The sequence below is a fragment of the Micrasema longulum genome, unplaced genomic scaffold, assembly GCF_059751315.1.
Source record: "Micrasema longulum isolate JH-2025_06_02 unplaced genomic scaffold, ASM5975131v1 h1tg000244l, whole genome shotgun sequence".
NCBI classification, from domain to species: domain Eukaryota; kingdom Metazoa; phylum Arthropoda; class Insecta; order Trichoptera; family Brachycentridae; genus Micrasema; species Micrasema longulum.
The window spans coordinates 73,366-89,012 of NW_028277449.1; the positions used below are offsets into that span (position 1 = coordinate 73,366).

The 15,647-nt window shown below is 33.0% G+C and overlaps 1 protein-coding gene across 3 annotated transcripts in view; it reads left to right on the forward strand.

The window, feature by feature from the left end:
* Positions 1-464: 464 nt before the first annotated feature.
* Positions 465-15,647, forward strand: part of LOC148283356 (uncharacterized) — a 101,998-nt gene continuing 86,815 nt past the window's right edge. For 2 of the 3 annotated variants that reach the window (XM_088223640.1, XM_088223642.1), the window contains exons 1-3: positions 465-611; positions 5,655-5,751; positions 12,593-12,648. In XM_088223640.1, the coding sequence (XP_088079766.1) occupies positions 471-611; positions 5,655-5,751; positions 12,593-12,648 (294 nt within the window). In that variant the 5' untranslated portion in view covers positions 465-470. The remainder of the gene's footprint in view (positions 612-5,654; positions 5,752-12,592; positions 12,649-15,647) is intronic. The other variant, XM_088223641.1, reaches the window with a different exon arrangement.

Genomic DNA, 15,647 nt, shown 5'->3' on the forward strand with positions numbered 1-15,647 from the left:
GTTACAAAAGGTAAGGTAAGATGGTCGGTCTACGTTTCATGGCCCCGATTACAATGGGAAGATACCGCTTATCTTCAATTTTATCTACAAAGGAAAATTAAGTTTTCTGCGTGAAAAGCAGAATATGCGCACAATTTTTTTTCTAAACGTGTTCAATATGGGTTACCAACGAAGATACTTTAAATGTTCATGCAAATATACTTATTTTCGTACACAAATATCGGTTTTTCTTTTTGGACAGTCGAAGACAACTCTGTTAACTTCCCATTGTAATCGGTGCCCAGGTACCAGTTCAGGGACTATGAAATAGTCTTGTGTAAAAACACCCTTTTAAATCAATATTTCATATGAACCATGTCGAAAAACGAACCCGCGACCTCTTGCGCGGTGGGCAAACGCGCTGACCATTACACCACGAGGCCGACAAATGAATATTTATCTAAATTATTATTTGTTTCCAGAAACAAGCGATGCTGGTTCGCCAGTTGGAGGAGGAGCTCCGATTGCGTATGCGCGCACCGTCGCTCGAGATGCAGCAGCAGCTGGAGGTCCTGTTCTCTGAAAACGAGCACCTCACCAGAGAGATCGCCATCCTTAGAGACACCATCAAGGTACAGTACAAAACATTATTTTCATCGTCATTTTATTTCATTTCATTTTATTTTAGTACTCAAACATTTTTAACTAAATAATACTCGAATTACCATCAGTGCTTGGCGATTGTGGCGAAGCGTTTGCGGCGCAACGCGGGCCCGCTCTCACTATGGACACTACATTTGTTTACCTGACTGAGTTCACCGCGCCCGTGCCGCGCTGCAAACGTTTCGCCACTATGGTTATACACTCAGAATGAGGAAGTTCAGTGCTACTCAAAATTGAAAATTTTTTTTTTTTTTGTAATACGCGGTAAAAATTGGAGCGTCTAGTTGTGCGGCGAAGTTTCTCGAAAATATATGAAAAAAAATAAAAATAGTTTTAATGAAATTTAATTTGAAACGTCACAGGTTCAAGTGAACACGGGCTTACAATTACCAACCAATTAAAGCTTTGTTATATTGTTGTGAAAGATTTCTTGTTTAGTTTTTTTTTACATTTAGCGGGTACATATAATTCTACGAAGTGTTACTTTTAAATGCCAGAAAAAAATCACCGACTTGAATTGATGACGTCACGGGCGTTGCTATTTCGGTTTTATGACGGGATCTATAAAATTACAATACTTTAAAAAATCTAATAAGGAATGATAATATGGTACGAGGACATTAAAACAATTGAAGTATTAGAAGCCAAAAATTGACAGTTGACAATAGACCTTTCTTGTAAAACCAACATTTAAAAATTTCAATCTTTACAAACCTCGGCTCTTAAATTAATTAACAGATTACCTAGAATTGATAAGGAAGAGGTACCCGAACTTTTTGAAAAACAAGGGTGCCTGTCCGTAAATGCTATTCTGTGGCTCAAATTTGTCACTAGATACCGATTTGATAGTAACTACCAGAAAAAGGTATTTACATTAACATAATACAAGGCTAGCACAACGTGAAAGCTTGTCAGTACCGAGGTTTGTAAACAAGTATGGCCAAAGAACACTTCATTATACAATTGCTAACTTATTAACATTCTACAACAGAGATGAAGAACATTTAAGAGAAGGTAATATAGAAGTCTAGGCATCTACAGGGCTTATGACCTGTCAATGGCTGGTTTAAGTGGCCACTTTACACACTGTGTAACATTCACCATTCTGCCTATATTTGAACATCTATATTCTTTCAATTCTTCTAAATTTTTGTAGACAAGGACTGGATTCAACTCCCTGGGGAGCTGTTTATATTAACATTCTGATGTGAATTCCATAATGAAATTTGGTAGGGTATCCAAAATCGCTTTCCCAAAGTACCCATAATGTACCTAATAAAATACTCAATATACTTTAATTGATTTTTAATTACTTCACTTTTTTGGTCTATATAAAAATCATCAACACTTGTTAAATACCCTATATCATTAAACAGCTGTTATTGTTAGTAAATAAGGATACTTTGTAAATATTTAAGTCAGTTCGATAACGTCCTAACAAGACAAAACACGTCACATATTTTTTTTTTAAATAAAAGTAAAATTATGCGTTTCCTAAAACTTCTAAATAACGAAGAATTTGCCCTAAATTGCTGACAGCAAAGAAAATAGAAGATGAGCTCAATTCCTTTATTGGAATTCAAGAAAACCACTACTATAAAATCAGTAGAACCCTGAGTAGTTCAGTTTCATTATATTCGGATCGCTCTATTACCGATTCTGTATTATATTATTCAACATGTAATATATACACATCGAAGCATAACGTAGTTTTCTTCTGTCATCTCCAACTGAGATAGGAGCTCCCTGCCCAGCGTTGCCAACCTCCACCAACTAAAAATCGTCAGATTCATTATCAACCGAAGTGGCGCTGATGGAGTGTCAAGAGTTACCTAACTTAAGAAGATTTTGTATTCCCGCAAAGGCCGTAAGCGTGCCACAGCTTTGCCAGCCTCAATTTCTTTTCCCCGTGAAGGTAATTTGATATGCGAGATAGGTAATCAATATTTTGGATGTTTAGATTTGTTATTTTCGTACAAGAAACGCATGATTCACCTTCTACGCCGTCCTTAAGGCGATTGTAGGCAGTGGGTATAGGTTTCCGGGTTAGTCTCATAGACCTACACAAGTCGCAGTGACGTCAGAAGCTTATTTTGTACATACACCCATATATATACAAGAATAAAAACTAAAAAAAATAAATTTTGACACTCAAAATGAAGAGCGGCTTTTAAAGACGATATTAAAAATTCTTTTCTACAAAAGTCGGATGGTATTCAGTTCTGCTATTGTCAGAAATATAAATATTTAAACGACCCATTTAATAAAGCTTTTTACCTTTGCATAATTAAATCATTTCAATCAAAAAGGTATAATTCCAATCAGAAATTAATGACTACCGAGGGATTAAATTTTAATACAATTTTTGGATATTGTTCATATTGTGAAGCCAGCAAAATGGTGCCTTGTCTTTTAAAGCCTAAAATAAGCCCATTGGAAAATTCTTAAATTACTTCCATTTTCATTTTTTTAAACGTATCTCGAATTGAGAGTAGACATTTAAGATAATTGATTTATCCGATATCACAATTTTTATTGTACCACAATGAATTGATTAATACTCTTCCAGTTTTGAAAGCACTCGTTTTATTTTGAATAACACATACTTTTGTTTTCATCAAAAATTAAAATTACAACATAATTATATGTATAGTGAAAGCATAATATTGACAGAAAAAACATTTTTGAGTAGGGAATATGGATGTCTAGGCATTTACATGGCTTATGAACTGTAATTGGCTGGTTTAACCCTTTACAAGACACGTATTGTGTTGCAAAACTAATAAAATATAGTAGTTTTTAAGAAAATAAACATATTGCATTTGAAAACCGAGGTAGTAGACTGATAAAAAAAGTGGTAAACTGATCTATCAGTATACGAGTACGTTATTACGATACTCTTTTTTTTCTAATTCAAAATCACAGAAAATAAAGATCTCAATTCTGGTGGTTAATCGATGTACCACTTTGTTCTAGATTAAGGGTGAAGTGGCGACCATAAATCATGAAAATACACATAACAATGAATGCCCACCCCTTTCCCAAAATTGTAAACTAAGGCTAATGTTTGTATTAAGTTTCTAATATTCACTCTTATTTTTTTTGAAGCTAGTAATTGTTATTTTGTATTCTTGAAATTTTTAATAATGGAAATATCACTTTTTTTTACATTCTTAAAGTAATGAAAGTCTTTAAAATATTGTCCAATAAAAATACAATTTTTGTTACTTATTAGTAACAAAAAAAATATTTTTAAATTTGTGATTTTAAACTCCCCCAAAAACTTTCATTCTATTGGCCACGCCCCGAATACGTCACGATTCATGTTTATTTGTTCCTGGCCATTCAAATTTGGAGTAATACATGATGTGGAGTAATACATAGAAAACTATATTTGGCCTATGGTTTTGGTTTATTTGTAAATATTGTATTTTTTTTGTTATAATGGTTGTTGTTTTCTTTTCAAAAACAAAATAAATATCCTATGCTGAGCTATGATGTTTTAAACAAGGTGCAAGGGGCAATAAGGAACGCTTTTCCTTAAAAAAACGCATTTCGCCAAAAATATAGCTTACGTTGTTCTGCCGATTATGGCTCGATATATACATATTCATGTGTGTATAATATATATGTATGTGTATTTATATATTTAAATATATTATATAATTCTTATGCACGTGTGATGTCACTGAACTTCTCCTAAACGGCTTACCCGATTTACGTGCGGTTTTTAACGAAATACAGATCTTTGCGCTGCGCGTGTTCGCAAATATCAAAATTGCCAATCGAATCGGTAAAAATAAGTTAGAAGCGTAAATCTTTTTTTCATCGACCTACCAGGGTTACATTTGACGTGAATGCATATACAAAAAAATGGAAGGATGTTGTTCTTTGTGTTTAAAAAAGTTTGTTTTTGAATGTTTACAAACAGCATTCGCTTTTTATGGATCCCAATCAGATTTTTTCTTTACATATCTTATAATTTCTTCCCATTTATTTATTTTTACTGGATTTTTGGTATTACTAAAAAATATTAATTGACATCAAAAACATTTTTGAAAATATCATTCATGAATAAAGTGTAGAGAAGAGCCGATTTTGAAATTTGCAAAAATAACGCTATATTTGAAAATGAATTATTTTATGTTTTAGAATTCAACCATAAACAAGTACCTAGGTACCTACCTTCTAACGAAAAGTCTTTTTCTAAGATAATAATAATGTTTGGATAATTTATATAGCGCCATTTTTGTGAAAATCACCTCAAGGGCGCTGTACAATAAATAAATATCCCAGCACGTCTTGCAGCTACTGAGCGCATAGACGGTTGAAATTCTAGACCCCATTTACTAAATTTAGGTATTTGATAGTTGATTACATTTACATAATATGATAGCTAACTTCACAAAAAGTCTTGCAGCTACAAGACGCATCGACGAATGGAATTTCATTAACATAAGAATGATTTTAAAAAGTGAACAATAAAAAAAACACAATAATAATAAATTGAGTCAAAAAGTAGTAAGTGTGGCAATTAAGTGAACATGTAACAGCACAAAAAGTAAAATATAAAAAACTAAACTAATTATTAAGGTTAACAAGATGATAGACGAGATAATATCAGGCAAGCTAACGTTCTGACAGGACAACGTCTGTCGGGTCCGCTAGTATATGTATATATATATATATATATAAATTGTAATAAAAAAATATATATAGATATCGAGCCATGATTGCTAAAACATCGGAGCCGACAAAATTAATGAACTTAATTGTTTTGACTACCCTTGGTCTTCAAAACGGTTTTCAGGTATGTGTAGAGAGCTCTTTTCTGGTCTGCCTTTGTCTGATCACTTAGTCAAAACTTTTAACTCTCTATCATCGGCCATTTTTTCTACGTATCCTGCCCATCGCATCCTGTGCAACTTGATGGGCGTTCAATGGTTTTATTCTCTTCCGTTTGTTTACTTAAAATGGTACGAATTGTAATCATTCCTTATTTTTCTTTTCAGGAATTAGAGTTGAGGATTGAAACTCAGAAACAAACTCTCCAAGCCAGGGATGAAAGCATTAAGAAGTTATTGGAAATGCTGCAAAATAAAGGGATGGGTAAGCTTAGATATTTTAATTAATGCAATTAATAATGTTCAACCCTAGAAACATAACCGTATCTTTAGTCCTTAAAGATATATACATGACGATTCGATGTGTATATGTTTGAGTGCACATATTTTGCATTGGGTACCTTTATAATATCTTCGTGTAAGTAGTAATGTGTCACATTAAACGTCATTGTGTTGTGGATAAATAAAACAGCATTAAGGTTTATTTGTATTTTTTAAAATTGAAATAGCAAAAATAGATATTTCTTACTTCACAAAACTAAAAAATATTGAGACATAATTCAGAATCATAATTCAAATAAATTATCAACTTTTTGCTCTCTTTTTAATACGAGAAAATCTAGCAAAAAACATTTTTTATTCTTTTTGCTTTTTATCCCTGGAAAGAAAACCATATTTTACAGTTCATTAAAGATAACCACACGTCACTTCGACGTACGGTACGTACATATTCACGAAAGAAGTGCACTTACCTGAGCGGCATAGGTGTCTCCTACAAGCTGTGTGGGTCGACTGAGTTGGCAGGAACGGCAAAAGCAGTGAATTATATCGATTTTTCAAAATTGATTTCGTCAATTCGACGTAGGTCTTTCTGGGTTAAATATAAAACAATAAAAATATATGTAGGTATCAAATTTACTTCACATTTTTTTATCGTACTATTTTTTTTTACTGGAGAAAATAGTACAGACATGTTTAATAATTAAATAACAATAACGGCTACAATATAACTCATCCAAATAAAAAAAATATTCCTCGAGGTTTTTTTTGTTTTTTTTTTATTTAGCCGCTCTTTTGCCATCCATTTGCTCTACATGTCCGAATCAACTTAATTTTGTCGATAGTGCTTGTCTCAGCGTTACATGATGCACTGATCTCGGCATTTGTGCTATCATAAATAGTTTTCTCTAGGTTTTCGGCAGTATTTAGCCTACTTTCGCATTGTTTTTATACGCCATACTTCGCTTCCATACAAAAGGGTCCAGGACCAGGACTCCATTGAGAATAAAGTGGTTTTGACTGGAATAAATAAATTTCAAAGTAGACTTTGCATAGAGCTGCAATAAGGTCATATTATGAATTTGTAATCTTGTACTAAAGATAACCATTTCTCTATTGTGTAACTTTGGTATATTACGTTACATAACGTGGTTTCCTTGCTGACAAACACTGTGGAAATGATTTAACCTAGATTAAATAAATGGAGCAAATAAGTAAAAAAAATATCTATATTCATCATAATTACAATGTATAGGTCAGTGGTTCTGAACCTTTTAGTGATGAAGGACCATTTGAACAGTTTTTGTCTTGCCATTGATCACCAACTGTTTGGCGATAATACATATTATGACAAGGTTGATTATTTAGATTTTTTTACAAATAAAACATCCACAAAATTATTTGAGACCAAAAGTATTTTATTAATAAGCATTTTAGTACGATTTTTGAGGCTGCATGCTGTTTACCAACTGCTGAATCCTTGATTCTGTGTTGCTCAAAGCCAAACATATGTCGACACTGGCATCCTAACATTTTTTTTGTTTATTTCTTAATTTAGTGTAATGGTCGGCACGTTAGTCTACCATGCAAGAAGTCTCGGGTTCGATTCTCGACATAGTTGATATGAAATATTTATTAAAAAGGGTTCTTTCACACTAGAATATTTCATAGTCCCTGGACTGGTACCTGAAGCCTAAAACTGATTACCTTACCTTTGTGTAACAAAATTGATCGAGATATGCTGCGACTGTTGTACCAATCCAGTTTCCTATGCACCATCAGGTGCGGAAAGGGAATGATGATGATTTCCATATTATGAAAAGCGTCAAGAATTCCTGCCGCACAAGTATGTAGTTGAAAAGAGAGTTAGGTATCTCAAAACAGTTTCTCGAATTTTATGGAAAAAAATTGCTTTTTGGCTCCAGAAATCTTCGAATTTAATTCCTGTCCTGGACGCATCCATGCTATGACTGTCCTAATGTCGTGATGCATTAATTCTTCCTGAATCTCATCGGGCACTTCAAAAATATTGATTATGAAAGGGATGCTGATCAGTTTCTGAATACCTTTGTTATTGCATCAAGAAAATAACCTTTGAATAATGGTAAAATAACCATAGGCAATATTGTTCTGAGGAATAAAATGGAGAAATGTTAAACAAATCAAATTTGTTGAACTAACAAAATAGGGGAAATTTTTACCACAGAGAGGAAAAACCATTTTTGAGATGGTAATACAAAAGTCTGGTATTCACAAGGCTTTATGACCTGCCATTAGCTAGTTTGAGTGGCTACACACTGTATAACATCCACATTTCCTCAAATTCTCTCTTTAACGTTCATCTGGCTGCGCCTAAAAATAATTTTCGTACTTGTTGTACCAGTTTTTTTAATTAACATTGCTTTGAGTATGCTCAAATGTTTGTAGACAGGCCAGATGTCACTTCCTAGGGAGCTATTAAGATCTACATTTATTGAAACAGGGAGGTTACTGCCCAAATTTGCACAATATTTAGTGAACATTCTGATATCATTACTTTCATTTGCTGCTCATTTCGGCCCACATCTCTTGCCTTCGTTTAGTCTTTGTTAACTCTCGTGTTATTTTAAATCTCCATATTTGTTAGAGTTTTCTCAAGTTCCCTTTCGCTTTTGACAATATGTGTAACAGTTCATGCCTCTCTGCCCAAAATCCTTTTACTCTGTCAAACCAAGTCGTCAAAAGAGTCTAGAGCTTCTAGCCCTTGGGGAGTATATATTACGGAAAATGGCAGCTTTTAAAAAAAGTCTAGGAGTGCAACTAGAATATCAGGCGTCGCATTCAATAGCATGAAAGCTGTCTGGAAGTCAGATATTAACTCAGTAAAAACCAAATGCTGCCTAAATAACCTATTCTCCTCTATGAATGCAAATCGTGGTACTTTATTAAGACCCAATATAGCAAAATATTATGTTTTGAAAATAGGTGTCTCAGAAGAATTTTGGGTGAGCGGTGATTTGACTTTGTGATGAATTAAGACATGAAAAAATGGACGTTGCAAACTCCGGTGAAAACTGTCATCAAGCAGAAATGATAGAGTCGATTGAACCATATACTGCGGATGCTTTTTTAGAGCCTTAACCACGCTTTTCTACTTTACAAAGCGTCAGGTTTTCAAACTCCTGGACGTCCGCTCCTGACTGTTAGCAGTTAATGCCAGAACTACAAGACACAAAACTGACATCGAAAGATTCACAGAGGCTGGCAGCTAACAGAGATGCCTGGACACGACTCTTCGTGGACACCATATGCTCTAATTAAGGAGTGGGCATGGAATGATGATGATGATCTGGCAGTCAAAGCGATGTTGTCGGCAAAAGTAATCATGTTTAACTTTCGTCCACTTCGCACCTTTCCTGTGGCATATTCGCTCTTTTAGTTCGTCAACCGCACCCTGGATGTATGCATTAGGGTGCGTCCAGGGTGCGGGCCAAGCGCGGTAGCGACAGCGGGCGCGAAATTCCAAACGTACAAAAACGTATGAAAAAGGGCCACACGTGGCCATAGTGGCAGACCTGTGGCGGGCGCGACAAGCGAATGTTCGAGCCTAACAGCGAGTGATTTTTACCATACATTTCTAATCACTGGTTGTGGCCGCGTCCTCAGGCTTAGAGAGAATCCCTATTTTACTCCTTGCTTAATCTAAGCTTTTTTATCATTACCGCATCTGATTATGGCGGTTTCGGTTTTGTAAAGTGTCTGTCTTTATATTTCACATCTTCGTTTCTCGTTACTTTAAAAAGTTTTCTTTATTCTACTTTGTAAAAGGCTCTACTCATTTTATAGTCGACACCATAGAATTAAGAATAGTCCAGAAGGAGCGTAGAATCATATTTGAACACATCGGACTGTGTCCAATAATTTCCCCATTTAGACACACTTTTGCCGCGCGCATACTTGAAGTCACCGAGTAATATTGCCAGATTGCGAAGAATATAACCATAACACAAATGTAAGGTAAAAAAAACAATTTGTTAATTTTTCTAAAATTTTATTGTACACTCGGAAACATTGATTGACACAACAGAGTAGATTTGTAAAGAGTCATTTAATAAGAGTAATTGAATTAATGAAATTTGAACTAAAAATATAAAACAAATTTTATTTGACATAAAACGGATATTTTTATATCATGTTAAATAATATTTTATGTTTTAAAGATAATGTCGGTCAAATGTCCACAGCGGCGTTGTTTAATCCGAGGTTCAATTTTCATTATTTGAGCAAAGTAGGGTAAAAAATTTTACTACTCTGGCAACACTAACGAAATTTCCATTTTGTTTCTTCGACAATCTGACAGATGGAAAAATAATTCAATTTGCGACAAACACATTCATTTGATAATTACACTTGAAATGTGATTGCATTTTGTTTCTTTAAGATCCTAGCAGTATTTCTATACTTTAAAAGGACACAACACGGCATGGTTAAATTCGAATCAGGAGTTGCGTACTGAGCGACGTCTACAAAGAAACTAATGGGTCAAAACGTAAACCTACTAATTTATGAGTAGTTGAGTCGCCTTCTGTATGATGTGCGTATGCGGTTTCTGGACTATTCTTAATTCTATGGTCAACACATAAAAATTAGTTAAAACCCTTGATGAAAAAAGACAATTACGTTATGCATGGATCAAGAAATGTATAAAAATATCAACAAACGATCCAAACCCATGCCGAACTTTCGTCAGTTTTTAGATGTTTTGTAAAAAACTGATTTAAAACGTACAAATATTGACCTATCCAGGAATCAAACCCATGGCATTATAAATAATAGCAGAATGCACTAATATGTTAATTATACTCCCCTCATAAACAAAAAGGCAGCTTTTCGATAAAAATCACAAAATAAATTGAATGTGATGTGTATTCTGTAAGAAATTTTTAATTATTTGATATACCTGTGTAAAGCAAAAATCAGTTTTTTTTTAATTTTTATACGAATAAGTTTTTGAGTAATAACACAGCAACTAGATTCATAAGCAAAAACACAGTGCAGATATAAAAATACAGGTTTTATGATTAGAAACAATACTGTGTATTATTATTTACAGTTTTTAAACACTTTCATAAAGTTGATTAATACTTAAAAGTGTCATATCTTAAAATATAACTTTTGCGAATAGCTGCCTTTTTGCTTATGACGGCAGTATAAAATTCAACGAGGAATCGATCGTCCAACTGCGTACCCTTAGTGACCATTTTGATATTTTTTTGTAATTTTATAATTTATAACGATTGGTTTTAAACAGTGTACCTTACTAACTTTTCATTCGAAACAGGAAATTTCAGTGAAGTTTAAAAAAATAATCTGCTGTACTTAAAGCGTCCATTAATTTCAATTACAAAACCGTGATAGTTACATTCCCCATATAAACGTTTCCAGTTAAATCGCTGACTTCAAAGTTTACAAAGTTTGTTGAAGTGTGGACTGTATGTTTTGAACTGCTAGAATAAAAACGCTGTCTTTCCGTTTGGAAACTATGACTTATTGTATGACTTGTAACTTTACTACTTTAAATTAATGATTTAATTATGACTTGATATTAATAAAATACAATGGCGGCCAAACTTGGCTCGAGCCAAAATTTAATCTGATAAAATTGTCGAGAAAGAGAATGAAAATGCCGTTGCGGTTGTATTTACAACCTTTTAATGCGCTCTGAGCATAGGCGCGAACTCAGAGCTACCAATCTAAGAAACCTAAATTAATAATAACGCAAGTTATCAATACTAGAAAACTCAAATCAGTTCTTAATTAGACTTGATAAAAATCCAACCAAAGTTGTTAAGGCTAGAAAAAAAGATCACAATAATATTGGTTAGAGCAAACACCTGCATACTTTCCATTCATGGCTGTTCTCAGCGGCTCTTTAACTGGCCATATGACTCATAGTTCAAGTCTCCATAAATTTGATTCGATATTTTTTTCAATTTGGTGTTACTCTGTGGGTAGGTTCCAGTGCATCAGTTCCGTGTGTATGTATATGGAGATATATAAATAAACATATATATTAGCATTAGCACGGGTCTTCTACTACTAGGCATTAAATTAATAAAATAAAAAATAATAATGTTTTTTTTTTAAATAAAAAAACAAATTGGTTTATATGGTGAGCTACCCACAGAGACCATAGAAGGCAGCGAAAAATCATATTTTCCGTTTTCTTGTTCCTGCCTTGCTAACCTAGCTTCCAAAATAACAGTCTTCATTTTTGCGGGTCTCTGCACCACCGGAGTCCTCCTGATTTGAATTTTAATACTCCTCTAAAAAATCTCTACGGAGAAGCTACGCATTTCATTACAGTCCACAGCTACAGTTATATAAAAAGAAACCTTTACGTTGTTCTCTTTACCGTTTTTCACAAAATACTTAGTATGCAAAAGATTTGGACGTAACGCTAAATATAGCCGATTCAATTGGAATGTCTTTTTAATATGGTGTTTAACACGTGCTGATCTTCACAAATTCATTGACGTTATGTAAAAAACTAACAAAAAAATCGCCTTGGAAGTTCGAACTTTGGGTATGAGGTATTATGCCCGTTTACTGATACAAAACTCAGGATGAGAAAAGTGCATTCTACTGTCCTCAACTACAAGTTACGAGATAGAAATTCATTTCACCTCGTGGATATTTATGTCCAATGTCTCTCAATATGGTTATTAAAGATACACTTTTTTTTAATACGCCTACGAGTACCTAAAAAGTGTATTCTGAAAAACTGAAATTTCCTTTTTTGAGTGTTTTTAACATGTTCTTTTCTTGCTCACACCCATTACTTTCAGGCAAGGAGGAAGAGAGACAAATGTTCCAGCAAATGCAAGCAATGGCTCAGAAACAGGTGTTTACCATTATGAGTTAATACGTATACAGTTCAAATGTATGTAGTTTCATAAAATAGTACTCTATTGTGCATCTTTTACAGTAGTTCTCATGTTACAGAAAAATACATCTAAATAACAGCAAAAAGTAGCAAAATAAACATAAAGAAAATAACATTATTTTGACTTTGTCCAAATGCTTGTAGGCAAAATACTGGATTTCACCCTCTAGGGAGTCAGTAAGAATAACAAATTACAACAGGGATCCAAAACATTTTTGAGAAGGGAATATGGAAGTCTAGCCATTTACATGGATCATGGTCTGTCATTGGCTGGTTCAAGTGGCCACTCTACACACTGTAAAATTTACCATTATGACTATGTTTGAACATCCCTCACTTCTTCCATCTGTTGATTTTAATAAAGTCAAAGAGCCGAAGTGGTTTAAAAATTGGAAAATTGTTTTCGGGCGTTGCCTTGTTTTACAATAATTTGATCAGATAAATCTCTCCAAACATAGGCAAAATTGTGAATGTTTACACAGTGTATAAAGTGGCCACTTTAACCAGCCAATGACAGGTCATAAGCCCTGAAAACGTTTAGACTTACATACTCCCTCCCTTAAAATATACTCCATCCCTGTTGTAATTCGTTAATATAGAAAATTGCTTTAAAAATTCCTGTCAGAATTCGTAATTGCTCGCTTTCGAATTTTCAGAAAGGAATTTATTTTTTCAGTATTTTTCTGTATCATCTATAATTTTCACTTATTTCCTTTGCATATGTATCTTCTTATAAAATATAACTACTTAATTAGATTACGAGTATATAGCTTTTAGAGTATTCGACTGTAAGCAATGAGTATATTTGTATTTAGGACTAAAAATCTATTATTGTAATTATACAAACATTAAGGTATTTTTTGTTCAATTTATGAATTTTTATCTATTAATTTTTTTTAATTTATTTTTCATTATATTTACGATATTTTTTACGTTTACATATTTTACATATGTATGTATGTTCAAATATAGAAAATTCATCTATGCCTTTTTTACGTGCGTTAAACGTTCTATCTTTTGCACAATTAAAGCACAGTTTTTATTATTTCGAATCACATTTCTTGCAAAATCTATTATCTTCTTACGTATCAATACGTTTTAACCATTTTTTTCCAATTTAAATTTTCAAAAACACAAGATAACTAAGTTTTTACGTATTGTAACTGACTATGATCATATGCAGCCTAACTAAATCCATGTCAGTTGGAAGGGCAGTCGTGTTCCTGAACATAGCACGAAATCCAACACCGGCCAACAGAGGGCGCTGTCAAAAAATTATGAAACGAAAAACCCAATACAAATCGCTCTCTTTTCCACGCCGACAGCCTCCCAACAAATACGTGTCGTTCAAATCTGTAAAGCTATTGATTTTAAATTATTCTTACAATTATAAAATCAGCGAAAAATAAACACCATGCAAGTAATCTTCATCGCATATCAATAATAATCAAGACCCACATAATTCTAAATAACGAATTTATATCAAAGCAGCATAATCTTCCAATGGATTTTATCCCGTCTAATTTATGTTTAGAACCTTCGCTGTGATGTGATAAATCTTGTACGTACATTTTTGTAATAATTAAGTTGATTTTTACGTATATTTATAATAAATTGGTACTAAAATTAACGCTTTTAAAAAGTATTACACTTTTACAAAAACAGCATTTTCGCTTTGTTCTCTGAACATTAATTTAATGGGGTTTTTGAACTTTTTATTTATGAATTATGTTATTTATAGATTAAAAACGATTATAAATGTATCTTTTTTTTAAAACTCTTTTTTAAAGATGGTAAAAATTTGTTCTATCAAGGAATTGCAGTATAAAAAATTGTTATAAAGTGTTGTTTTTCCAATACAATATTGTATTTACAAAAATAAATTAAAGGCTCGCATTATAATCGAACCTCAAAACATTTGAAAGAAAAATAACCTGCTTGCGTTCATAATAAATTGATGACTGATTTAAGCTGTGAGCAAATCGATATACTTGAACGACTTCAGAATACATGCATAACGTATATTTTTGGTCTTGGGAAATATGACCACATTTCTGATTATCGTAGGCAACCGAAATGGCTCAAAATCAGGCAGCGAAGGAGCTATCACTACCACTCACTTCTGTTCAATGTACTTCATAGACCTAACGCTCCTATATACTTCCGTGACAAATTTCAACGTTTATCAGTTCATGGTTTATCTCTTCGTTCTAATTCTCAAAACACTCTCTTAATACCCATCCACAATTCCTTTTTCTTCTCTAACTCATATAGTGTCCATGCGGCTCGACTGTGGAGTCATCTCCCACCCACCATCAAAGATGTTACTAAAGTATATCTGTTTAAATCACATCGGAAGAAACATCTCCTTTCTCTTCCTTAATCTCTCCTTCTTTCTTATTTCCTATTTTTTCCTTATATACAAATCCAGTTTTTTTTATATGTCTTTAGCTTTTTTATTTTTATTTTCTATAGAATATGTTTTGTAACATGAATTGTCAGCTCTATGCAAAACTGATCCCTCAGAAGCAATTTTTTGGAATGAATTACTGAAAAATATCCAAAACTATTTAAAAAGGTCCAAATATGTACCGACAGTGATTAGTTACATCAAATCCATTCTCATATAAGAGTTAACAAAAATGAGTTTTTAACACTTGGACAAATTTGTACTGTCAGGGATAATATACAGGGTAACATATTTGTAAACAGAATTGTACAATGGTTTCTCAGTTATTAAAGAATATGTGCAATGCATACATATTTAACGCTATTTTTTTAAAATAAATAATTCAAAGTTGGATTGAAAATGTCAACAATGGTCCATATTTCTCCATAATAATCTTGGAATATCGAAAAAATAACACATTGTTTTTTTTCGTACACATAACTTAAAATTTGACTGTTGTCGATAAATTCCTAAAATTAGCTTGTATTACATGGGTAAAAGTCTAAAA